The sequence below is a fragment of the Leptodactylus fuscus genome, chromosome 10 (assembly GCF_031893055.1).
Source record: "Leptodactylus fuscus isolate aLepFus1 chromosome 10, aLepFus1.hap2, whole genome shotgun sequence".
Classification (NCBI taxonomy): Eukaryota; Metazoa; Chordata; class Amphibia; order Anura; family Leptodactylidae; genus Leptodactylus; species Leptodactylus fuscus.
The window spans coordinates 12,539,412-12,567,164 of record NC_134274.1 but is presented as its reverse complement, the minus strand read 5'-3'; the positions used below and the strand labels follow the sequence as shown (position 1 = coordinate 12,567,164).

The 27,753-nt window shown below is 43.0% G+C and overlaps 2 protein-coding genes across 4 annotated transcripts in view; one reads left to right on the top strand and one right to left on the bottom strand.

Moving 5' to 3' along the window:
- DOCK1 (dedicator of cytokinesis 1) overlaps window positions 1–27,753 on the bottom strand; it is a 216,011-nt gene that overhangs the window by 76,226 nt on the left and 112,032 nt on the right. For all 3 annotated transcript variants that reach the window (XM_075257678.1, XM_075257680.1, XM_075257681.1), the window contains exons 28-29: window positions 2,258–2,359; window positions 742–836 (exon numbers count right to left, since the gene is read on the bottom strand). In XM_075257678.1, coding sequence (XP_075113779.1) covers window positions 742–836; window positions 2,258–2,359 — 197 coding nt within the window. The remainder of the gene's footprint in view (window positions 1–741; window positions 837–2,257; window positions 2,360–27,753) is intronic.
- The window catches only part of INSYN2A (inhibitory synaptic factor 2A), a 35,806-nt gene continuing 24,252 nt past the window's right edge, over window positions 16,200–27,753 (top strand). Inside the window, exon 1 of the mRNA XM_075257710.1 lies at window positions 16,200–16,595. The gene's annotated coding sequence lies outside the window, so the exon portion shown is untranslated. The remainder of the gene's footprint in view (window positions 16,596–27,753) is intronic.

Genomic DNA, 27,753 nt, shown 5'->3' with positions numbered 1-27,753 from the left:
CTACATCCAAGTATAGCTTGAACACTTAATAAAGAAAACTTGTACCCTGGAATCCCACTGTCCTGGATTGTTCCCAAGATGTACCTGCTGTATAGTCAGAGCCATCTGCTTGTGTTCATGCACTGAGCCTATCAGGGAGTCTGGGCTACTAAACTCATTAGGGGTTACACTTGTGCTGGAACAGGATAGCAGGCAGCTGTACTACACTGCGACAGGTGGGAGGAAATTATTCTCATGCTGGAAACAAAATATAAAGAGGAGTAACATCATACAGGAAAGATGCCGCAACGTCCAAAATGTAACATCGTCCCTGCAATACACCTGCCCTGTGTGCAGAACAATGGAAGTGCCACATACTAATACATTATATCAGCTCATCATGGGTTCGATAGCGGTTTGCTGTCAATGAATAGAAGCATTTATGATTTGGATTCAGTCATGAGCACCTCTGTAGGGCTTGTCATAGAGATGGCTCCCTACAGTGCACACAAGTAAGCAGCACATTACTAGGACAGGTTTTCAGCCTCTGAATGTAACTGACTAGGTCTATATTCACTGAGAGCAAGCTGTGATCCTGACGATAGTAAGGAACTAATAGAACACACAGTATAATGATGCAAAAGTTTAATATCAATTGGAGACAGGAGAATGCCTTTATTACCCTACGGCCACAGAGTATTAGGATGTGTATTGTATGGATATGTGTAATGTATAGTACAATGTTACCCAGCGTGTACTCACTTGTTCTGCATCATGTTCATTATCACCCAGTCTGAGGGATAGACGTTCTTCCCAATCAGGTTCTTAAACATGATAAAAGTTTCCATAAGAAAGTCCTGAAATGAGAAAAATAAATAAAAGCTAAATTAGTGACAATCCATATAAGCCAGAAAGCTGCTCCACGGGCGGCCATGTATGCTATGTATGGCCTTCATGTACTGTTACATTGCTTAAGCTCAGAGAAGCCAAACCCCATGAAACAACCCGTTAGGGTCAGGGATAGAGATGAGCGAGTACTGTTCGGATCGGCCGATCCGAACAGCACGCTCCATAGAAATGTATGGATGCACCTGGTACTTCCGCTTTGACAGCGGCCGGCCGCTTAACCCCCCGCGTGCCGGCTACGTCCATTCATTTCTAAGCGAGCGTGCTGTTCGGATCGGCTGATCCGAACAGTACTCACTCATCTCTAGTCAGGGATACATGGAGTGAAGTCCCCAGGGGTTCCTTGCTGGCAGAAATGCCAGTGACTAACCAGCTGCAATATACAGTACCGGTGTGATAAAAACAGAGGTGTTCCTAAACCCCCAAAGATCAATTTCTTGCAGTGGGCTTGTCACAGTTTTCAATCTCCCCAACACTAACAAAGGATGAATACCCAATCACATTACCTTATACTAGGGACATAGTGGAAACACCTTGTCACATGTCCTTTCAGTAAAACAACAATATGATCCCCTGCAGCAAAGACCACCTAAAATCAGGAAGCCAAACGGAGTGTAGAGGTAGCCATCACTACTGGGCCCCGGAGTCTGGGGGAGTCCAAACACCTCTTTATAACATGAAACACCAGTATTCTTTATAGTACACAGTAAGGGAGAAGGAGACACTGCCGATTTTGGATTGGGGCCCCAGATCTCAAAGTTACGCCTCAGATTATGGGTTTAACACATGCAGTTTAAAGGGGTTGTCCAATTTCAGACAAATATTGAGAGACAAATGTTATAGATTGCATAATAAGTTAAATATTAGAAAATCTGTTCATGATGATGTGATAGGCAGTCCATGGTCATATGACAGACAGACATGTGCACAGCTCATTACCAATTAGATATCTGATTATTGTGCTGTGACTATAACGAGCTGTGCACCTGTGTGTCCATCACATGACCTTAGACTGTGGGTCACATGATCATGGACCCTATATCACATGACCATGGACTGATATCCACTGAAGTAAGCAGAATGAATGACAGCAAGCAGAGATCTAGAAAACCGTGAGAAATTGATACAGAAAGTATATTGGAAAATTGTACAACTTTTTATTATATAAACTATAACATTTGTCTCTCTATATTGGTCAGAAAGTGGACAACCCCCTTTAAGTCACTTTCATTGTGGGTTGTAGTTTTACTAACTGCATGTGTAAGATTTTTACGCTCTCCCGCCTTTCTGCTACTGCCATGTCGTTCATGGAAGGTAACCTGCTGCAAGGCCTTAGACTAAAGTAACTTCGCACTACTAAAGAGACACTCACCACAACATCGGTCCTCATCTTCCCAAGGGTCTTAATAAGGTGGCCATAGTGGTAATCTTCCATTTGTCTTAAAATAGCAGTCATGGAGGCAACAAAATTTCCCTGATAGAAGAAAAACACAAGAAAATGTTAGACAACCCACTTATATAATATGATACAGCAAAGCAAAATATTAATAGGCTCGATCTTTTCCATGATACATATATATATATATATATATATATATATATATATATATATATATATATATATAAGGTAATATCAGGGCGCAGAGTTCCCAAACCCGCGGCTCTAATTGCTGCAACAGGGCAACTCCCAAACAAGACCCAATGTAATAGAAAAACAGCAGCGATGAAGCAATGGCAGGCAGATTTCAGGAGTTTTTACACTCCAAAAACTGTGTGTGAACCCAGCCTTAGAAGAAGGGCTTCAAAGCAACTTTTGCAGCCGCAGTGCACCACAATACATACAACCTAATGCATTTATATATGTAGCCGTAGCACAATAAGTAAGATTAATAGGGAGCAAAATAAAAACAGGGCTTGTAGGGGATAAGTAAAGAGCACCACTCTTGTCTATGAGCCTTGTGTCATATTACAGCACTCAAGTGAGTGTCGCTAATCTGCAGTACCAGTCATTGATAAGAGTGGCGCTATTTTAGTGAAGGAAAAAATAAATTAAAAAAAAATAAAAAAAAAAAATATATATATATATATTTTATTCATTTAATTATCATAACTTCTACTAATAAGATTGCAGAGAATATTTTGTCATATTTAAAGGACATCTCCACTTACAACTTTTTTTTTTCACCAAAAATCAGATTACTAAAACCGAGGTGCTAATGGAATCTCCTTTGCCCAGATACAGTACGGTTGCTAGGGAAGGGTCGCCTGACAGCAGACTGTAGCAAGTTGTGTTTCCACAGCAACAACAATCTAACCAACAATGTGTTTTATTAATTAGATTTTATTTTAGATTTGATAAAATTAGATCTAGATGGAGAACAATAAAACATCAGAAAAGAAACTTTGTCAGGGCGCAGTTTTCTATTTTATAAACTCATACAGGGGGACAATAAAAAAAAAAAAAAAGAGAAAAAAAAAAAAATCAATAGGTTCATGATATAGCCATCTCCGGAAAAATGGCAAGACGGAGGAAGAGATGATGATACTTTAATGTTTCCTGCTCCTTTACTGCCGAGTGTATTTCAAGTGGACACCAAGATATTGGTTTACTTATTAAAAGCATTATGAACAGTGACATAGGCAATTTATAGCAAATCCGAGCTTTATGGGGGAGATAAGGAAGAACATTCATCTTCATCACCAGGCAAACAAAAGCTGCGTTTTGCACGTTTAGGTGGCTGCATTAAAGCTGAGCCTAATAAACACATTTACTGTATTTTTCCCCCCCCAGTCACTCCCGGTAAAACGCATTAGCCTGTGTTTCAAGTCATGTCTGATTGTTATAATCATCAATCAAAATATGTTACAAAGGTTAAGACAAAACGGCAAAATACATCTGAAGCCGGCGCTGAAATCATTCACTATGCATGTAATTTGGGTCCCTAGAAGCATAAAAACCCATTTCTGCTAACAGGCTTTTCATAGAATTTGAAGGGACATTATGCTCAAGTACTCTCCCCCGGCCGGTGCACACTAGATTGGAATCAAAGCTATTATTCTGCCATATCAGGGGCTGAGCGGCATTTTAAGTGATTTTGACACAACTTCAGTGCGGTTTCCGTCAGCCAGCTATCAATCTGAATTACACGCTGAAGGAGTGGTTGCTTAAGACGAGTACACAGCGTTAATATACGAGTGTCTATCACCTCGCTGCAGCGGCGTGAGAAATACTATGCAGGTGCTGAGCGCTTATTCAAGGGTGTGATGTTCAGCAGTACTAGAGAGCAGTGGACCGGAAGCAACACACATAGAAAATCCAAGGCAACAAGTCTCTGGTGTGCATACATTATATTACAAGATTCTCAACATGACCAGAGCATAGATTTCCAAGTTACGCATCGGTGCCAGATTTTTAAATCTGTTGGATTTATCTTCAAAGTCAGAAAAATAGAGCATAAAACGATGTTAAATACGGTACTTCCCCCAAATGACGAATGAGAAGATTCTATATTAAGGGAATTTCCATTTGCTTTAATAACAGCTTTGCATAATATTGGCATCTTCTCTATCAGCTTCATGAGGTAGTCACCTGGAATGGTTTTACCTTGTCAAGAGCTAATTTGCAGAATTTACGGTTTTTATTTGTGTTGTACATATATACAGATGTAGTAGAGTTATCCCGAACTTCTGCAATTGGTTGAACTGCTGCAATGTACTATCTTATCACAGAAGACGACAAATATAAATGAAATGTGGTCTGCGTCTTGTTTCTATCACAATTGCACCAGTCAGCTAAAATCCCTGCAGCTATATCAAAGACTGCAATGTCACAGACATGGTCATAAATGATGGGGTACTGTATAAAATTATGCCCTAGTGGTCTTAAAAGTTAAATTCACGGGCGTTTTCCATGCCTCATGAAAACACTTCCTGCCTTTGATATTTGATCCCATACTAGACATCATAATTTTGTATTGCATTTATGGGTATAAGAAGGATCTTGATCTTATGACAGTCATAAGGTCTAGTGCCACTAAGATAACACTTCATGGTTAGGGACAGGGAGAGTTGTCATGGGGACACAAGGTTTTTCTAATTGCTCATGGATTAGAGACATTCATCCATATCCATATGGGACATATTTTGGGGAAAAGGAATTTCCGCCACGGATTATGTCATAGTGGGAAAATCTGCATTGTAAATGCCATGCGTGGACATGACACAATAAAAGGGGTATCTGCTACTGAAGGAGACATATACAAAATGTTTGCTGATGACAGAAGGCACTAGCTAAGAGCCGGTGTAATATCTAAGGTTACAAGAATGAAGTTGTCACCCTTCTCGACACCTCTCAGCCACACCACGCCTCCACAAACACCCACTATCTTATTATGGAAATGTATTCACGTCACCAACAGATGTGGAGTGTTCCTGTAAATTTACCCCCTCAGCTTTAGCTGCGATTCTGTAGCTCATCTTTACACTTTCAAATATACTTTTCCCACCACTGAATACCCTTCTGGTCTCATCCGTTGAGACATCACATTATAGGACCGTGAGCCAATAATGTAACAGTGCCGATATACCTTTCTATTTCACAATCTTGGTATATTGGTCATTGTAAAAGTTTTCTCCTGGCCAGGATTTATTGCTGGTCTCCAAGCTAAGAGTCTTTGGGCACAGTGATATCAGTCTGCAGTCTCTACTAGAGAGCCTGAGAGTCTCTGACCACTGGTGTAGAGAGGCATACAGTACATGTTTGTCTATGCCAGAGACATTAGGATACTGCGCTGTTTATGAGGTCCCCTAATCCTAAACTCTAGCCAAATATAGATGGTACAGGTCCGATAGTACACAGTATATTATACGGATGTCAGAAATCCTCCAAACATAGACTGTACCAGGTGCTAGAAGGCTCAAAAGGTAATGTGAACACAGCCTGATCGTGTTAGTACTATATGTTCAGCCAGGGATAGTATCTTGTTTTCTAAATTCCTTTGATATCCTTATAGAGCGCCATTTGTTCTGGCCATATACAAAATAGCAATAACAATCATCTTGACAGCCATCTCCCAAACGGATAAAAGCTTGGCGGATCTGTGCAGGTGTACTGAATAAGAGAAAGGAAGAAACGACTGACAAATCAGGAGGGATACCTCCCCAAAAGCAAAAAGGGTCAGGATCGGGCAGTTCTAACCCAACATCCCCATCTCTATTGCCCCTTGGGACACCCCTGCACATTGTCAGCCGATACTGTTGATAGTGGAGTGTTTTCATACCTCCCAACCGTCACGATTTCGGTGACGTGTCCCGCGGTCCCGGTTGGAGGGAGGTATGTCCTGATTTAAACTCAGATCTGCGTCCGGAGGACGCAGATCTGAGTTGAATACAGATGTGGCTAAAACAAGGAGCTGTCACAGTTCAGCTCCTTGCTTTGCCGCTGCTAGTTGCTGTGTAGACGCGATGTGATGACGTCACATCGCGCCTACGACTGTTAGCGAGACCGCGGAGAGAGAGAGTGGCGGGGGAGCGAGGAAAAGGTAAGTTTAATGTTTACACTGAGGTGGAACGTGAATCTGGGGGCAGAGATGTGGGGACATGAATCTGGGGGCGGAGATGTGGGGACATGAATCTGGGGGCAGAGATGGAGAGGACATGAATATGGGGGCAGAGATGGAGGGGACATGAATCTGGGGGTAGAGATGGAGGGGACATGAATCTGGGGGCAGAGATGGAGAGGACATGAATCTGGGGGCAGAGATGGGAGGACATGAATCTGGGGGCAGAGATGGAGGGGACATGAATCTGGGGGCAGAGATGTGGAGACATGAATCTGGGGGCAGAGATGTGGAGACATGAATCTGGGGGCAGAGATGGAGAGGACATGAATCTGGGGGCAGAGATGGGAGGACATGAATCTGGGGGCAGAGATGGAGGGGACATGAATCTGGGGGCAGAGATGTGGAGACGTGAATCTGGGGGCAGAGATGGAGGGGGGACATGAATCTGGGGGCAGAGATGGGGGACATGAATCTGGGGGCAGAGATGGGGGACATGAAACTGGGGGCAGATGAAGGGTGTATATGAAACTGCGGGAGAGATAGAGGGGGGACATATAATTTACGGGTGACTGTAGGAGGATTATACTGTGTGGGAGCACGTGAAAAATGAATGAGAATGGGCGGAGTCAACATAAAAGTGGGCAGAGCCAAATTTGCCGTGGCGCGCTGTGCGTGCGCACCGCACATTTTGTCCCTCTTTCGACTTTCCAAAAGTTTGGAGGTATGGTGTTTGGTAGACAATCATATAATGTGCATGGCTAGGTTATTTGAAAACTATATATGATCCCTCTATACCTTTCAATGTAAAGCTTGACATGGAGTAACGGTATGAGAATACTTAATAATAAAAGTAATATGACAAATATCTATCAGCCAGGTTTATATCATTGTAATAATCGAACCCTCCCAAGACTAGACAAACCAATTCCCTGACACAAACGCATGGATCTAACGCGTGACAGATGCCAGCGCCCGCGAGCAGGATTTTTAACTACTGAGATTCAAGTGGAAAATATAAGTTTTAGGCAAAAGTGCAGAATTGTTAATCAACTAATGCAAAGAAATCTGCTCTGCTCGATGGAGAATCCTGACCTATTTTATACTGTGTTACATGGAATCCTTCACCTTTTGTCTCAAAATACCACGTCAGGAATCAAAACTGAGTGTGTCCTCCAGGGGGCAGAAGGGTAGGGTTGTATCCCTAAAGTTCTTCATGTATATATGTATACTGCTCAGAATCATCATCCACTAGTCAGGCTATGGCGTGTCTATCGGGCTCCCTTATACGAGTTATCTCCTGTACTTCCAAAAAGAAATTATGGAATAGCAAAGGCAATATCTGAACTTGCGAATGGCAGAGGGGGAAGAGGGGAGTTGGACTCGCACTAATCTGCAAGTTACCCCCTATTCTGTAGACTGGGGCCAACCCGTTGTGACCAGAATAGTTTTAATCTGGTCAGACTCCAGTTTCACGTCAAAACAATTCAATATAATTTGTGACATGCTTACAAAACCTGCAAAAGTCTGCAATGCACAACACAACCACTGGGTGGCAGCACATAAAGACAAGGGATATCACTTTAACAATATTGTCTTGAACAGCTATTCATCTGCCATAGGGAACGATAAGAAAGGGCACGTCTGTACACTACTCATACTATTACTACATCTATCTATCTACCTACATCTATCTCATATCTATCTATCTATCTATCTATCTACCAAATAAGCCAACAGCTGTTGATAACGTCCCCATACACATGCCTGCTCTATTCAGCTGAGCCTGCATGTTTTTTCCACGCGGAAAGGGGAATAAGCCAATGCCAGATACCATTGATGGTGGCTTATCTTTCCTGAGAACAAGGGATCGGGCATGTTAAAATTCAGTCTGTCCTAACAATAGCTCATTCGTGACACCCAGGACCCCCACAGATCAGCATTTGGGTGAGCACTGCACAAATTTCAGCAAATTACATTGCATAGGGGCTATGTTTGGTATTGAAAGGGACTGAGCTGTGGCTGTATCGTGTGACTGATGAACATGCCATCATCGACACAAAGAAGAGGCCGCAGTATTTGAGAGTACCTAGGTCTATCCAATCAGCTGATCAGCGGGTGTCTAGGGTGTGAGAACCCCACAGAACAGATATTGATGTCCAATCCCTAAGGATAAGTCACCAATATACAAGTCCTTAGACTGTAAGCTCTTGCGAGCAGGGCCCTCAGTCCCATTGTGTGAAATGACTTTCTTTGTAATGTATCTTTCTGTCTGTATTTGAACCCTACAAATTGTACAGAGCTGCGGAATATGCTGGCGCTATATAAATAAAAAATGTTATTATTATTATTATTATTAAGTCCTGAAAAAAATAACATTGAAATGGTCACTAACTTTTTAAACAAACTTTGTATAAATCAATAGCACAAGCGGATACGAGAAAAGTTGACATATATATTGTTATAGGGAAGTGCCAGTGTCAGACCGTACAGGGACATGTGGAATAGGAACACCAATTTATCCACAAATTTCTAGAGGGAATAACAGGAACAACACAGAGTGTGAAGAAAAGAAGCGCCAGAATTGTTGTATCTTGGAGGTATTTACTAAAACAGACATGTCAGGAGGGGCGTCACGTATTATTTCCATCATCTGACGCCATGATTCCGTGACGGTAGAAGTTTCAGGTGATCAGAGCTGAAATGCTGTTCTGTACATGTTGTGTATGGTACGGAGCACGCACACAGAAGGGTTAATGCCTGTATCCCTCACCAACTGTATATTGTAGTGCGCTGGATCTGTAGACTGAACGCCCGGCTTAATTGGAGGTCACTGGAGGTTAATTAACTGTTAGAACCCATGAATAAAGTGCCCGGATCTGCTGCAAATCAATGCTTGCCGAAAAGGGAAGTATAAACACTGGGCATATCACAAAATAACACTAGAAATATAAAGACCTTACAACATACATAAGAAATACAAACCGTACAAGAAAGTGGTAAGTAAGTGAGCCTATATACATGCCCATATATATAGTCGTATCATAGGGATCTAGGGTGCTGTAAGTTTGGGTTATTAGACACGTGCTCAAGGATCTATGGCCGTACTACGGACTGTGGTCACCTGAATTATTCCTTACCAGAAGTCCGTCCAAGAAATCAGATGAGCTATTAATGTAAGTGGACTTTATATCAATAAGACAGTAGAGGGCGCCTCAAGGACTTAATATCCATCGCTTATTTGCTTGATTCAACATCTTCATTAAAACAGCAACACTTCCGATGTTATGGGCTACAGGTGTGAATATCTGTGAAGGTGAGATCTTCATGCACGTGGGATACGACTCTCATCGGTAGCATCGTACGGATATTTCTATGATCATCAACCAAGTAAAGGGTTTATCTCGTCTTACCAACCCCTGTGCAAGAAACCTCACTCAGGATCACCCCTATCTACAGACAAGGAGTCTTGTGTCATCCATGTACTGTAGATGTAATACTACACGTCCCCTCTAGTGGGTGCTGCAGTTAAACATTGCAGCTGATGAATGTGTCTAATCCCTGCGATCAGCATGGTGCCATCATCACACAGATAGCTCCTGTAACCTCACTCTTCTCATAAGAAGCCTAAACTACAACATCTGATAGCTCCAACAAGGAATATTAGATTTACCTATTTATACGGTTCTAATACATGGGGCAGGGGCACTAACAGCATGCTTGTGGAGGGTTCAACACGTGTTATAAAGGTCACTGAAACAAAGTTTAAGAAGGAGGGGGAGGCTACTTTATATACTGTGCTTGGCATCAAACTGAAAAGGATATTTGCTGGGAAGATTGTGAAGTGAACTCTATGTCAACCAATCCACATCTCTGGGAATGGGACTAGAAACAGATGACGGACAGGGCTCCTGCTCACAACCCCCCTCCCAAATGTTGATTGTAAACGGATGCAACTGAAATTCAGGTACAATCACGTCACGACAGAGAGAAGGTTTGATACCGATTCCTGTTAACCCAGATGTGTTGCTAAAGTAAACTGTCTCTCTAGAGTGCATGTCTCTCTGCATTGGTGGAGATCTCCTCCTCCCCTCGCCCCTCTCCATAGAATTCTATTGATCAGTGGAAGAAGGAATCAAATAAGTGCTGCTAGGTTCACACTAGTGTTGAGGTTTCATGGTTTGTGTACACATGGGGACCTGACAGAGACCCTGTCCAGTTAAAAATGGTTACATGTAGAAATCAGAGGACCCCATAGACTAAGCTGGAATCCACCGGTTTTATACTGAAAGTGACGGAGATCTTAAGGAGATTCAGTGGTCGAGTGTCCTAAGGAGAATCCAACGCAAGTGTGAATCCAGACCGATTACCACTCGCTTTTCTTAAAGTATATTATATTCTTCTGCCTTAAAGAGGACCTTTCACCACTTTTGGGCACAGGCAGTTCTATATACTGCCAGAAAGCTGACAGTGCGCTGAATTCAGCGCACTGTCGGCTTTCCCGATCTGTGCCCGGTGTGAAGAGCTTACGGCCCGGTACCGTAGCTCTTCTATGGTCAGAAGGGCGTTTCTGACCATTAGCCAGGAACGTCCTTCTGCCTCGCGGCGCCAATCGCGCTGTGCTGTGGAGCAGGGAGGAACTCCCCCCTCCCTCTGCTCACACAGCTTGTCCGTAGACTAGCATTATCAGGAGCGGGAGGGGGCGTTCCTCCCGGCTCCACAGCACAGCGCGATTGGCGCTGCGAGGCAGAAGGACGTTCCTGGCTAATGGTCAGAAACGCCCTTCTGACTGTAAAGCGCTACGGTACCGGGACCGATAGCGCTTTACACCGGGCACAGATCGGGAAAGCCGACAGTGCGCTGAATTCAGCGCACTGTCAGCTTTCTGGCAGTATATAACACTGCCTGTGCCCAGATATGGTGAAAGGTCCTCTTTAAGGATTTATGAAAAAATTTTTAAAAGTGAAACTATAAAGGGGTATTCCGGAACTTTGATACTAATCATCTACCAAGGGATTCCAGACTTGCAGAATCAATGGCAAATCAGCCACGAAATCCACAACAAAATCGAGTATGCTGCTACGACTACTTCTGCTGCTACTGCGCATGCATCCGCGCCATTTCTTATCAATGGCAGTTTGCGAGCGCTGGAGGAAGACGGGACCCAAAGACATTGCTGGAAGAGGAGGCAAGGCTGAAGATGACGTCGGACCCTAATTTTAACATATTCTTTTTTAGAGTTTTATTTTAAAAAGGGGGGGGGGGTAGTTTAATATAACTTTAGCGGTGCCTGAACAGCCTATTTACGCATATGTGGGGCTCATACAGCACAATTTTGCTGATAGAGCCCCTTTAAAGGGCTACAGGGTTCCAGCAAGATTCACATCTCCGTTGTTTAGCAAGCACAGCGCCATATATCGTGTAGTGGCCACGCCAGATATTGCAGCTCAGTCCCATTCACAACATTGTCCTAAACAATAAAGGGGACACGATGCTCATCAAAGCCCACAGCCCCTCATTCAGATAAGCAGTGGTTGTTACAAGAGTCAAAATCTAACCAATCTGATATTGACGGTCCGTATCAAAGTCGCAGAAATCCCCTTTACTCCAGATCTCCATCCTTTATTGCGTCTTACCTCAATAAGGGATAGAAAATAAAACCTAATAATAATGTATAACGGCCTCAAATTTAGACTATTTAGCATAAATCACAAGTTAGCATCTATGGCAGATAAACAACCCTATTTGCAATCTTTAGTACGATGTATCCAAATTCATGGTGATCATGATGGATGTATAATTTGCTCAGTTATTAGGGGACCAGATATAGCAGGCGGCGGCTCTAGCGCTCTCTTCACAAGGCTACGAGACTCATTTATACTTTGCAAAACAAATAAAATGGTTTTTCTGTGCAATTACTGAACAATTTATCAGACCACAAGAAGCAATTACGCCGGACGATATCTCGGAGTTGGGGAGATTTCACACTTGATATATCACACGCCATATCTTTATAGTTTGGGAACATGGACGTCGTGTTCTAGCGCTCGCAGCCATGTTAATATTTTACATCTAATGTCTATCATGTAACAATGGAAGGTGAACGCTTTAACTAATCCTGGTAAAGCTCATTCTCGGCGGCCATTTGTTTACCGTCGGGATGTTATTTGTGAGAGCCGTTTCATCAGTTTCCATCGCTTTCAATTTGCACTTTTAAAGAAATATGATTTCGCAAGAAAGTCAGGGAAGAATTTGCAGCGGCGTGCTCAATGGCCGGGGGCCAAAAATAAGGGACCTTTTTTATGGGAAGAAATAAAGGAAAATTTGAGTTGATTAAAACAATTTGTATAAAAATATAAATGTCCTTGTAGCAATGGAGGAAGCTGGAAAATCAGAGATCAGGAAGAAAGGACACAGATAGATTTAGCTAAATGTATGAATATTTTAGAAATACTGCCCAAAATCACCAAACTGTCCCCATTTTTTATTAATTTAACAATTTAATATGAGAGCGTGAACTTTTATCACTTTTTTTTCTAATCTGTTTTTACTTTCTGATTGTAGATTTTTCATTCTATTTTCTGTCCCCGATCATGGGGGCGGCCATCTTGCCTGAGCTTCTCTCTTGGTTACGCTTTACAGTAGTCTCATGGCCACAGGCAGCAATAGACTGGAGTGGACTTATTGAGGTGTATGGGAGAGTTTTGTAGACAAGTTCGGTGCAGGGGGGGGGGGGGGGAGGAGATTAGTTGTGACACCATCTATTGTAGTGGATGCAAGGATTGCTCCGAGGTTTTATCTATAGAGGTGCTATCTTCCATTGTAAACTTGTATATGAGGTGGCTTCAGCGAACAACCAGCATTAGCAAGTTCAATTTTAGGCTGTGGCCAGAGTGAAAATTGCAGAATATAGCATTTTTCAAACTATAGATTGCGACAAGGTAAATAAAAAAAATAAAAAAATAGAATACATTTATTGTATATAAAAGGTGATGAGTTTGCTCTTCAGCCCAGTATACAGCTGGTTTGGGGGGGGGGGGGCATATCTTCCAATCAGTTGCTATTGCTGACTACATATTTTGTTGAAGGGTAAAGTGCAGCAATTGGCGCTGTGCAATGAAACTTCAAGGACACTATCAAAGGCAGAACTTAAAGGGGCGGTTGTCCCACCCCAAGATGCATCTACAAGATAAGGCGCAGGGGGTCCGACACCTACTCTCTTCACAAATTTTCTGAACTGGCTGCCTCTGAGTGTTGCAAGCAGCAGTGGGGGACAGGGAGTGACAGAAGCTCTGCCCCATCCCAAGTGATACGAGGAGAGCAGCAGCCCTGTAGGACCACCACAGATCACATATGGATGGTCTATCCTCTGCCTCTCAATATAAAATATGCATTTGGGAGTTGAAACCTCCTTAAAAGTCTTGTACCCAAAGGTGAATCTGTATGGTCTTAATACTAGAGGGAGGAGCCCCTGACATAAGATTCCAGGAGGAATAATAGAGGTACACCACACTACATGGTTCTAAGTAAAAAAAAAAAGTTTTATTTTATTAAATAATAAGTGTTTACTAAGACACGTCAGGAGGTGACCTATACTCATTCATAGTGGATATGAGGTTTAGGATTTTAATGCATTCATAGTGGATATGAGGTTTAGGATTTTAATACATTCAAATAACTATTGAAAAGGGTTTTCCAGCCCCAAATCGATTTTCCATACTGTTGTCCTAACCACAGGATATCAGGATAAAATACCTGGACCCTGCACAGATCAGCGGCTAGTGGATGGCCAACGTGTGCAGCATGTAACAGGCGCGGTGCAGCAGTGCCACCACTGCATAGAGGTGATTCTGGGGTATTGTAACTCCCATTACTTGAACAGGAGTGGGGCTGATCAGGCTGCTCATCCACTATAGGCTTCTGACAACAACAGATAATCTGTGCAGGGTCAAGGTATTGGACCCCGGCAGATCAGATACTAATGTGCTGTCCTGTAACTTCTATTACCGCACAAATTATTCTAAATAATAATCTGTAACAGACAGAGGTTAACTATGCTTAGATGACTTACGTCTCTGCGTGTACATATATATTAATTTGTGCCTATGCTCGTCAAGGAGAATCACATCTTAAGGATCACTGTAGAGTCCCCGGACCAAAAAATAAATAAATAAAAATAATAAAATCTTGGTTTCTCGGCGGCATGCTCGGAGTCACACTCTACCGAGACTCCATTTCTTTACCTGTTCCTAAGCAACCAGAAGCCGAGGCGCGCAGACGGTGGACATCTCCATCATCTGCACCACAGCAGGATTTTACAGAGTTCAGCCGGGGTAGATGGAAAAAAAGAACAAAAGCCGCTAATTAGCCAAAGTCGTCGCCCTAACGAAGATCCTTCATTAAAGCCGACCAAACATCCAGGCAGAGGAGAGCGTTACATTCACTAAGTTACAAGTTTGCGATTTTCAACATCGGTACAAGCTGGAGCTGATGGTTGTAAATGCCAGGACGTGACGGCTACTTCGGGGAGAGTTTGCAGACTGGGTGCTGAGAGTCTTGTCACCGGCTGTGGATTACTTTAAGCCTGGGTTCACACATTGCCTCTGAGGCTTCTGAGTCTGCAACGTTTTCATCCTGCGCTTTCAGTAAAAGGAACGGACACTGAATGGACACCAATATGTTTTTACGTTGTTCTCCGGTTTTGGGCATGTTTAGAAAGCTAAACCCAAACTTGTGACAGGTTCCCTTTAACCACACCAGCAATGTACCCAATGTATTAAACTGGCTCTTTCTGTACAGAAACGTATGTAAAGCTATGCTCACATCTGTGGCGTTCAGTTTAGGCCTGGTTCACACCTGCGTTTGGGGAGTCCGCTTGGAGACCCCCCTGAACGGAATACCAAACACATTAAAAAGCGGTTAGCAAAGAAACCACACGGACCCCAGAGACTATAATGGGGTCCATATGTTTTCCACATGAAACGTGCAGCAAGAATAGTTTTCTCTCTGCATGACTCGTGCAGACACCACGCAGAAAACACACGGACCCCATTATAGTCTATAGGATTCGTGTGGTCTCTTTGCTCACCGCTTTTTAATGCATTTGGTATTCTGTTCAGTAGCGGACTGCCTGAATGTAGACGTGAACCAGGCTTTAGATCTTTAAAACTCTGCAAATGTTTCATTATTTACATTTGCAAAAAGTTTAATTTTTTAATGTCTACAAATCTACGGTTCTCTACAAGAAAACCCCCTTTAAGCAACGGTGTAAAAAGTTGCAAATTTTTGTGCAAGTCCATTTTTGCACCCACCTGCCACTATTCTGGAAAGTGGATGATGGTAATTGAGAGGGGCAGACCTTTAAATTTAATGCAGAAAGTGGTACAAATTCTAGCTGATAGATGGGGTAAATTTGAAATTTTGGTGTATAAATTAGACCTCTCTCACTTGAGTGAATGGGGATTGAGACTTCATAAATTTCCCTCACTGAGTCCCCCTCAAAAATTGTCCAGCTTTAGTTTGTACAAATGCATACATGGTCCGGGTGTACTGGAGGGGATTCATTATCATTAAAACAAATTGAAAAATGGCCACACTCTTGTCTTTTCTTCTATAATACAATCAAACGTCGCAAATTCACGATCAGATCTCTAGTCGAAAAAACCCAATTCCACCAATACACGTGACGATCGCAAGCCCGCCGTGCTGAATTTAACATCCGACTTAGCCAATATGAGGCGAGTTTTACTTGGCAGGACACAAGGTGGCACTCCTTCCCTTGCAAATGCTATAGCAAAAATCTCTATGGTTTTCATGCAGTTTGAGTGGCGACTTCGAGATGGAAGCAGCTTTTGTGTTTCTGCTCTAATCATTCCTCCAGGTTTTTTTTTCACCCCTTTTCAGAGGAAGAAGAAGAAGAAAAAAAAAAAAAAAAGATCCTTAAAAAAAACAAACAAGTTTTAATAACCCAAGACAACTGCTTTAATATCACAGCTATCAACTCTCAGGAAGCCAAGGAGATTGCTAGGAATATCTTGCAGCAGATGCTGAGCCACAGAGCATCCTTCAACAGTAGGCTTGCAGAACTGATCGCAGAGAAATGCCTCAAAGGAGAACTTCACAGTCATTTACTTATTTTTAAGGATACATAAGGTAAGCCTCTTATGCTCTATGACCCCCCTATGGATGAAGCAGCGGGAATATTGAGACGTCTATCCGCTCCCCCTTTACCTCCTTCTCCCTCATTACCTTTTGATTAACATCCACAATGACATTGGTAGCGGTCCTGATGTTTGGGGGGGGGGGATTATGTGCCATACTGGGGGTAGGGGGTAAATATTCCAATTCTATCCTCCAGTGTTTGCATTTCCTGCAGAAAGCTATGGCAATAGTATAATCTAGAATCCCTGTGCTACGTAGTAGCCTGGGCTATCTGGTGCTTCTGTGATGCAGGATGGTATTTGCTTAAAGAAATCTGCAATAGATGACATGCACTTTATTGATCAGGTCCTGTGACGTGGATATACAGCAAAATATGGATAGATTTGCATGGCTGGAAATGTCTATACGTCGTAGCCTTGTGATAGCATTTAGATAGGCTTGCTCCTGGGACGTGTGTGTGTGTGTGTGTGTGTGTGTGTGTGTGTATGTGTATGTGTGTGGTTATTGCACCCAGCCTACTTGCTCATGCTGGCAGCACGGTGCCATTGTCAGGTGCCATCCGGCCGACTTTCGAAATATTGAAAATCTCGCTAGAATGAGCGGTGGAGATTGGTAAGTGCTTACCAGCTAGATCAAATATTTAGGAGCAAATTAGCTAGTCGGAGTGCTGCTTTATGGAGGAGTAATCCCTATAGGCGCAGTGGCTCCTTCCATCACTTTCCCCAGAATACTCAATGAGCCAATTTAATCTGACCATCACCGGCGAAGGCAGAGGAAGAATACAAATACGAGCGTCCATCTCTATAGGCGACCGCTGGACGGTCATTATGGATTGTTTATCAGCACTGTCAGTATATAGGATTGAGTACTGCAGATAGGTCATAACTTCTCATATACTAAAGGTGTAAGGTTAAGGTTAGGTGTTTGACTCCAGCATCGGCCACCATCACCACCACCGCCGTCGTCTATCCAGATGTACGGATTCTCGTCACATGACCGGCAATGTAATTAGTCTTCTAAAAACGTGTTTATTCCCCAATCCTATATGATCTACATGAACATCGCAAGAATTCCCTGCCCCGAGATTCCTTTCCCAAGGCACGGTGCTTTCTCCAGACTTGTATCTGCATTCAAAGTCGCTTTCATCTCTGAAATATTCATTACATCTTTTTTTTTTTTTTTTTTTTTTTCGGAGGTTACACTGGAAAATACTCAGGCTTCTGAATTTATAAGCATGCAGTAAAGCACCCGGAGCAATGAGTTACACAGATTACACCGGCCCTGGATTGATGAGGGTCAAATAAGTATAACTAGGCTGATGTAGAAAGCGCAAGATACTTCATTGGTATATTATTTACATTAATAATGGGAATTTACTGGAGCCAGTGCAGTAGATTATATGCAATACATTAGATATATTGCATATATATGTGTGTGTATATTTATTTATATTACATAGAAATACACTATATATATATATATATATATATATATATATATATATATATATATATATGACATTTAACAAAAAAAAATTATATTATATATATATATATATATATATATATATAAATAAAATGTATATATATTACAGATGTGTGGGTATTATCTATCTATCTATCTATCTATCTATCTATCTATCTATCTATCTATCTATCCATAATACATAGATAATACAGACAGTATAGCCATCAGGATTTAAGAAAATAAATGAAAAAAAAAAAAAAAATTAATTGGCCGGCCCACCGTTGCCCATGTTTGCCAAGTAGAATTTTTATGTGCTAACATAACTTACAGTACCATTTGCATTTTTGCGACAGGTCATTTTGGCGAACAAGATCTGGGATATATTATGTCGCATAAAAGTGTACATCATTTTAAGCAGAGTCTTAGCAAGGTCACTGTGGAGGAAAGTCTATCTCTATTGCTACCACACACACACAAAAAAAAAAAAAAAAAGATTACCAATCACAATTCAGGCGTATTCCCAGAGTATTCTCAGCAATGCAGATATCGCAGTTCCGGGTGTAGAAGTGGAAGGTACTTTGCTCTCTGACAGGATGAAGCATCTTACAAGGGTTTTGCACTAGAAAGTTGTTTAATTCCAAGTAAATAAAAAAAAATAAACTTAATATTTAGAGTTAAGAAATGCAGCAGGCGCAGCTTGTGACCCCAGCAGTTGTGTGCAGATTGGCCTGGAGCCCCCTGACCTGCGGATCTGTACAGTCTCACTATAATCTCTATGTACACTAACCGGCTCATGTGTGTTACGGCTAGAACGGGCTACAGACGTAGCAGAGATGTGTTTGTCATTGGGGCTGCATCGTTCCATCACTGTGAGATCTGACAATGCAGTAGGTTTACCTGCAGCGGTACGTAAAACCAGGCAACACGTCAGGATACCAAATGACAAACACCGCTCTGCTACATTGCTGAAGACTTACTTATGGCTAATGGACATTAACAAGGAAACCCTCTGCACTGCATAGATTTATCTCTGGTAGCTTTTGCAGATTTTGTCCTTGACAAAGTCATTTATTTCTGTGCTGGACAAATGCACAGGACAACTTCCCTTATGTATATTACACCTTCCCAAATACATATGTACATGAGGATAACTGATGGTACTAATGGAAATACCAATATACACCTGACGTCATGTAAGTGTAGTGGCAGCTGGTCACGTGTCTAACATGACATGTATGATGTGAGTCGGCCAGTACTGGTCAATAGGCATTGGCCATGACTGCTGACAGGAAGGCTGGACTGACACGGGGGCAATAATGGGCCACTGGTAGTAGGTCCCCAAGTATGCAAAACCTACTATTCTATGGAAACAGATATATATATATATATATATATATATATATATATATATATATATATATATATACACACCTCACAGTTTACTACATATGTAACTGTTATTCTGGCACTGGTGCAGCTCTGGAGTCCACCACATGAAACAGGTAGACCAGGATGAACAGTACTAAAGAGACTAAGGTCAAGCACAATATAGAAACATGAAACTATTCGGTAGGCCTGCACTTGTAGCGGCATTGGTGCCTGTTCAGACAGTATGGTTATGGTATCAGCAGCTCGCTCAGATGAAGAGACAATTGTGGAACTGCAGCAATTTGCAGTAAAGCTGCCACACCGCGCTGTGTGACTATACCCTTATATGACTCTCACAGCCTAAAGCACAAGTGTAGATATCGTTTTCTGTCATCAGTCACTCCAGGATCTAATGGGAAAGTAAGTAGGAGAAGATCTTACTGCAGATTTCTAACATGAGATTAGTGCGCGTTCACACCTGCATTATGTAATCCATTCTTCTGGTTTGCTGTAGGACCAGAACAGACTTAAAACCATAAAATGGATCCATGTAATGCCGGGTAACAAAAGGATCCTGAGAAACTCCATTGTGTATAATGGGCTCTGTGGAATATTGGTTATAGCCTCACCATAGGCGCACACAACTTTCCATCCACTATGTCAGAGCGACTGACTCCAGCACAGATGTGAACACAGTCTTACATACACAGGACTCCATTCTTCATATATTGCAGAGCTGAAGTAGTTTGTGCGGGCTGTGCAGTCTGAGATGTCATATCAGGAATAGTATTCAAGCCAAACTCAGCTCTGCTATATCTGCACTCTCCTAGGAACTGTAAGTGCAACTTCATTGACTGCACTACAGTTATTTACTTGTCCCAGTGGTCAGAGAAATGGAGTATGCAGGATATATTAAGCCTATGGATAGATGACACATATCCATATATCCCTGTCACATTGCACTGGGCTCCAGCCCTGGAGGGCAGCGTGTGTAAGCCTGACTCAGCACTCTGGTCATTAGTAATGTCTGACTCGCTCGCTCACACGCTTCCTCCTTGCACAGCCTTGAGGACTTGGAGCAATAACCATATGTAAGAGACACAATGACCCATGCTCCAGTATGGTGGATGTGTCATGTAGCATATAACAAGGACTGTGCATGGGATGTTAAGTTATATACGCATCTAAATGTAGACTACACACCAAATATAACAAAACTACAGTACACATAAGAGAATAGTGTAAAGATGTGTATGGAGATAACACAGTGGACAAGGAGGGGGTAATGTAGAGAATTTCCCTAGGTAACTCTTGCACCACTCACTTGGACTGGGGAATTGGTAGAGCCATTGACCATGGTGCAGGGAATCCTCTAGATTAGTGCTCTAAAGCTATAGAAAAAACTACTACTCCCATCGTGGCCTTCAATACTGTAGATGGGGTTCATGTGATGGAAGAAAGTCACACGACTTGATGTATGCTACAATCCACGTCCACTCGCTTCTTTCCTCTTAAGCCCCGTACACATAACTGTGTGATTTATCAATGTGTTCTCTGTTTTATTTATCACTATGACCCCATATACATGGCCGTGTGGGGGAGGGTGGCAGCGAGTTCGGACACAACACTTAGGACATGTCCTAATCCATTTTTCATGGACCAATACATGTGCACAGTCATGTCCATACAGCATTAGTACTGTATAGGGAAATGTGCAGATCCTTTGCTCACGATCACCCGTTGCACAATGGTCAGAAGCTGCTTTGGTGCGACTTGGTGTTGCAAATATTCCTGCAAGTGCTTTCTACATTCAGTAGGGCAATACGGACAAAGCGGTCAGCTCCTACTTATGATCCAAACCCCTCTGTCCCTATGTGGTCCTATGCACTCTGTAAGGACTCATGTACACAGCTTTAGAGAAATCAGGGTCCCTTAGACACCTGCAAGTGAAATTTTCAGGCTCTAATGTACCTGTGTATGTGCCCTACAGAGAAGTATAAATGATGGCAGGGAGAGAATACCGTACCTCCATAGCATCTAAAGCTGTGTGTGGACATCATATGGAGGGACTGGGATACAGGACAGACTCGGAGGACTTTATACACTGTATATAGGGGGTCACATATCTCCCCGTGCTCTACTATTGTACTAGTCGCTGTAAATAGCTGTACATAAGACTGCTGAGTACTCGCCTGCCCCAGTTCCACAGACATATATGATGCGGAACTAGTAGGCCCTGGACGGTATGTTCACATCTGACTACTAGGCCGGAGTTTACGTATAGATATAGACATCACTAGGCCGGAGTTTACGTATAGATATAGACATCACTAGGCCGAAGTTTACGTATAGATATAGACATCACTAGGCCGGAGTTTACGTATAGATATAGACAGCTGAGTATTACTTTGCATCACTTCAGTAATATAATAGTGGAGTTTTTCATTTCAGATAGCTGATAGTTGGCATCCATAATAACCTACCTCAGTCTGGGTTATGCAATGAATCTTGGAGAGCAAGGCTGGGTTTACACTACCGTTATGCAATGTCCGTTGTTCTCATCCATCACAAGACTGATGCAGATGGAGCTCTTTTCTGCATTCACCCCGTGTAAAAAAAAAAAAACCATGACGAGTGAATGCCCATATTGTGGATTAGCTGCAAACTTTAGACACATGTTTGCGTGCAGAAAATTTGTAGTGTAATACTGTACCAGCTACACAGACGTACAAACGCACATTGTGGAAATTTGGTGTGTTAAAATTGACACTTAGGCTCGGGGTTTTAAAACTTTCACAAATCTGTGTGGAAAGTTGGTACTGGAATTCATTGGATGTGTATGTAAGGGGGATGGTCACCTAGGATGAAATGCAAAGCGGAAAAAATACAAGTCAAATTGGAGGGAAAATCTGCATTACATATAGATTTGTTGCAGATTCTGCTCTGGGATTGCAACGGACGTCAACCAATGCATCACACGGACAATCCACGGCATACATGGGTATGCTGCAAATGTAGAATCTGGGCCATAGACCAATTTCTGCAGTGTGGGGATGACATATAGGGGATATGATTATACTGTAGCCATTTTGCTGCTACTGAAAAGAATATGTGCACAGTTTTTGTCACATGGATTTTAGAGTGTATTCTGCTGCAAAATCTGCAGCTTATCTGGTTCCCGTGAGTGTTTCTAGTCTTGTGCTGTCCTCAGGGTCCTATACGCATGTGCACAGTAGTGGTAGCTTCTCTTTTTACAGGGGCACCCATAGAAAGTTAAACACCAGTTGCCATGCTGGTTGCTCAGTGGCCCCCAGACCAAGGAACAATTATAGGTGGAGTCGGAAACAAGTTGCCAACAGGAGTCGTAGTTGTAGTCAGACGGTCAGAGTTGGTGGTTTGGCCAATCGACTCAACAGCCCTGTCCAAAACTAGTGACGGGTCCCTTCTGTCGTGTGTCCTGCCATATTTCTAACAGCTGCTGTACATTTGCCTGTCGACACTCCCACCACCATTTCTACACTGGGGGGAGACCATGACCTTTATGGACTACAGTACAAGACATGCAATACCTCAGATTATATTTACAAAACTAGTTGAATTAAACTATAAAAAGGTGTTCAGCCATTAAGACCATGTTCAGACTCAGCACATCTGTAGTATATGTTTGATACAAGGTCTGTAACAAAATACAGTAAATGCAAGTAAATGAGTTTACAAAACCCTATAGTATGCATAAAAAACCCTGCAGCCTGCCCTACAGGTATTGTGTATAGTATATCATCTATAACCTGCAACAGTATCCATAGGCGTGCATTGTGTCTGACCACACACCTACAGTAGCTGAATGTGACACTGCATGGCCTGTAATGATGTCTGCATATCCTGACATCGCCGGGGCAGGCTGTCTGTAGAGTCAGCAGCTCTGCCAATACTGATGTCCAGCGGATCACAGAGGCAGCACTGACATACAGTAAGGGCAGAGCGCACATGTATCTGGCCTGCGGGGCTCAGACAGGGTACTGATAGGTTATGGCTGTCACTGATGGATTATACATATATTCAGGATGCTATCCCCTTATAGCAGATTTCATTATAACCAATCTGCTAGAATTTTGGAATCCTTCAGCATTGCTTACATGGCACTCACTGCTCAGTGCAGGCTGACTTATGGAAGTCTTAGATGATCCGAGATCCTAAAACTGGACAATCGCCAACAAGGAACCTTAATGTCTCCGGATACCTTTACCAATAGAAGCTTCTTAATGTAAAAAGCTCCACCTTTGAGTAATGAAGGGTTTTTTCGGATTTAGACTACTGCTGACCTATCCTTCGTGCAGGCTTACTACATCGGATGGTGAGGGTCTGCCATCAGTGCGGTTTGGAAGGGGCGCAGTATTAGCACAAGCACTGCAGCTGGTTTACATAGTAATGTCTGTGCAGGGTATTCTGGCCTTGTACTACTGATGTGAATGGGACCCTGTAACTACTATATAGACAGTGTGGAAGGTAGAAAAATGACCAGTGCTCCATCTTCAATGGACTGTGGTGCCAAGAGTTGGGCCCCTACCAATCTGATGTGCATGGTCTGTACCAGGAATAGTCCATTGATCGTCTGAACCTACAATACCCCATTACCAATAAATCACATTGAACATGATGTCTGATCTGCAGGCAGCAGGTTATACAGCAGGAGGGGCGGGGAACATTGATATATAGGTTTGTACAAAAAGATACAATGTAACTTGTATTTTGGTCACTTCTATAGCTGCTCATTCTGTGTTTAGGAGTCCAGTGGGCGGTGCTACTTAGTGATTGACAGCCAACTCCATAAGTATGCTTATAAAGAAAAGGCTGTCAATCATTGAGTGAAACCGCCCACCGGACTCCTAAACACAAAGATGTCAAACTTCTAAGCAAATTTTTCCCCTCATCCATACAGGTATCTGTTCATTTCCTTCTGCTCTATCAGATTAAACAGAAATTGTATAGTGATAGGTTCCTATTAAAAGGAGTTGCCCACTTTGGAAAACCCATTTTTTATATCCCATATTATGGGAGTCCATAGAGAGTGGTCCTCTGTTCAGGATCCTCTACAGCTATTTCAATGACTCCCATAGAAGTGAATGGGGAGAGCCACGCATGCCTACCCACATCTATACTCACAGCACTGTGAGGTGAGGGGTTAGGTAACAACCCTCTAAAGGTCAGTAGAATTAATAATCACAAAAGGCTACCTATTCTTACTTAAAGGGTTATTCCCATCTTAATAAGTCTCCCCCTATCCATAGGATAAGGGGATACCTTGCATATTTGTGGGGTGCAATTCCTCACCGATCAGAAGTATGGATGACTTGTATCCTCGGCTCTGAAAGGAGCGGTGCACAGGATGGCCCTTCCACTACTTCATTATTGTTTAAAGAAGCTCCAGAGACCTTCTCCAGAACTCCCACTGAAATGAAGGGAACTTTGTCCTCCATTCAGAATGAGGGACAAAGCTTCCCTGATCAGTGGGGGGTCTGAGTAGTAAGAGCCCACCGATCTGCAAGCTCACTATTCACTATTCTATGGATAGGGGATGACGTCTTAAAAAGGGGTTGTCTGGCCATGAATATTTTTTTTACATTTCATACTGATGACCTATCCGCAGGATAGGTTATCAGTATGTGATCTGAATGGGTTGAACCCCTGAGCCCTACACAGATCTTCTGTTTCAACAGCCTCCATGTGCCGAAAACTGCTAGTGGACGGGGAGAGAATGCAGCACCGCTCCTATACAAGTAATAGGAGTAATAGGCATGGCAAAGCAGCCCCATCCTAGGGTATACGGGGAACTGCACCAATGCTCCTATTCCTTTATAACAACGGTGTACCGCACGCACTCTCCAATCTCCTGGAGGCTGCAACGGCTGATCTGCGCAGGATCTGGGTGACAGAGGCCAACAGATCACACACTTAAAACCAATCCTGTGCATAGGTCATGAGTATGAAAAAATGATTTCAGGTTGGAAAACCTATAAAGGGAAGTTAGGCAACAGTCAATGTGGTCGCTAACAATCCAACTTCTGTACAGCTTTGCTGCCTGCACGTCCCCTGCCGCAGTGGTGTCAGACCCCTGTTTAGCTGTTGCTGTCAGTGCATGCTGGGAATTGTAGCTTTGCAAAAAGCCTAGTGAAATGTAATGGCTTCTAACAAGATAGTGTGAAGTATCGATGATTATCTAGAAATAAAATAGCGGGCTGATTTATTATAACATTGATGTGCCGTAGGATCTAAAAAGAGGAGAAAAAAGCTGAAAGATTTAGTGTAGCCGCGTCTGTCCTGCAGAAAAGTGATAAAAAGCGCAGGTTTCTTATCAGGAGCCTTCGCACATGATTTAACGATTATCTTGCTTTTAGTGTCACCTGTAAACTGTATACAGCCTTCCATTAATCTGCCTGTTTGATAAGAGATTTTCCTCTCTCCTGTCATTCAGCATAGCTTACGCCTCTTGAAGCCCTCCAAATACCAAGCCAAACAGTTCCCCGAGCTGATAAAACATTGTATAAAGCAATGTGAGGCCTACTCTCCATTCACAGCTCAATACTCCATCATGGCCGAGATATCATTTCATATTTTGTACTCAAGAGACAGGGATCTGAAAAGGAGACAAGGAACGGCGCTGAGCGGAGAATGGAGAAACAAGCGGGGAGATTGGCCGGAGGGTGAAGTCATCTTAAGTCACAAGGGAAGGGATTCAGTGGGGTTCCTTCAAGGACAATGTGATAGGTGATATCCCGTAGGGTTACCAGGGAGCTGACCATCTAGGAAGAGCCATTAGGCTTCTCAGAATGGGTTATATAATGGCAGCAAGAGACAAGCTGATCGTTTGGGCTTGAGGACAATACTTGAGTGGTGCCGCAGTCCCTCACAATGGTCAGTTACAGAATGAGGAGTGCAAAAAAAGGCAAGTAACTAAAATAAGGTTTTCTGCTAAATAAGAGTTTAGATAATGGTATATTATATATAAGACATTCCTTACCCATTAAACCCCCTCCACCACCACCACCACACTATTGTTCCAGGGTGCAGCCTGCAGTCATGACATCATGTACGGTACAATATTCATGTGACTAAGGCAGTCTTAGTCATGGACTGTACATCCAAGCAGTGACTGCCTGCAGCGGCTATATACTGTACATCCAAGCAGTGACTGCCAGCAGCGGCTATATACTGTACATCCAAGCAGTGACTGCCAGCAGCGGCTATATACTGTACATCCAAGCAGTGACTGCCTGCAGCGGCTATATACTGTACATCCAAGCAGTGACTGCCAGCAGCGGCTATATACTGTACATCCAAGCAGTGACTGCCTGCAGTGGCTATATACTGTACATCCAAGCAGTGACTGCCTGCAGCGGTTATATACTGTACATCCAAGCAGTGACTGGCCGCAGCGGCTATATACTGTACATCCAAGCAGTGACTGGCCATAGTGGCTATATACTGTACATCCAAGCAGTGACTGCCTGCAGCGGCTATATACTGTACATCCAAGCAGTGACTGGCCACAGCGGCTATATACTGTACATCCAAGCAGTGACTGCCTGCAGCGGCTATACACTGTACATCCAAGCAGTGACTGGCCACAGCGGTTATATACTGTACATCCAAGCAGTGACTGGCCGCAGCGGCTATATACTGTACATCCAAGCAGTGACTGGCCATAGTGGCTATATACTGTACATCCAAGCAGTGACTGGCCGCAGCGGCTATATACTGTACATCCAAGCAGTGACTGGCCACAGCGGCTATATACTGTACATCCAAGCAGTGACTGCCTGCAGCGGCTATATACTGTACATCCAAGCAGTGACTGGCCATAGTGGCTATATACTGTACATCCAAGCAGTGACTGCCTGCAGCGGCTATATACTGTATATCCAAGCAGTGACTGGCTGCAGTGGCTATATACTGTACATCCAAGCAGTGACTGGCCATAGTGGCTATATACTGTACATCCAAGCAGTGACTGCCTGCAGCGGCTATATACTGTATATCCAAGCAGTGACTGGCTGCAGTGGCTATATACTGTACATCCAAGCAGTGACTGGCCACAGCGGCTATATACTGTACATCCAAGCAGTGACTGCCTGCAGCGGCTATATACTGTACATCCAAGCAGTGACTGGCCATAGTGGCTATATACTGTACATCCAAGCAGTGACTGCCTGCAGCGGCTATATACTGTATATCCAAGCAGTGACTGGCTGCAGTGGCTATATACTGTACATCCAAGCAGTGACTGGCCATAGTGGCTATATACTGTACATCCAAG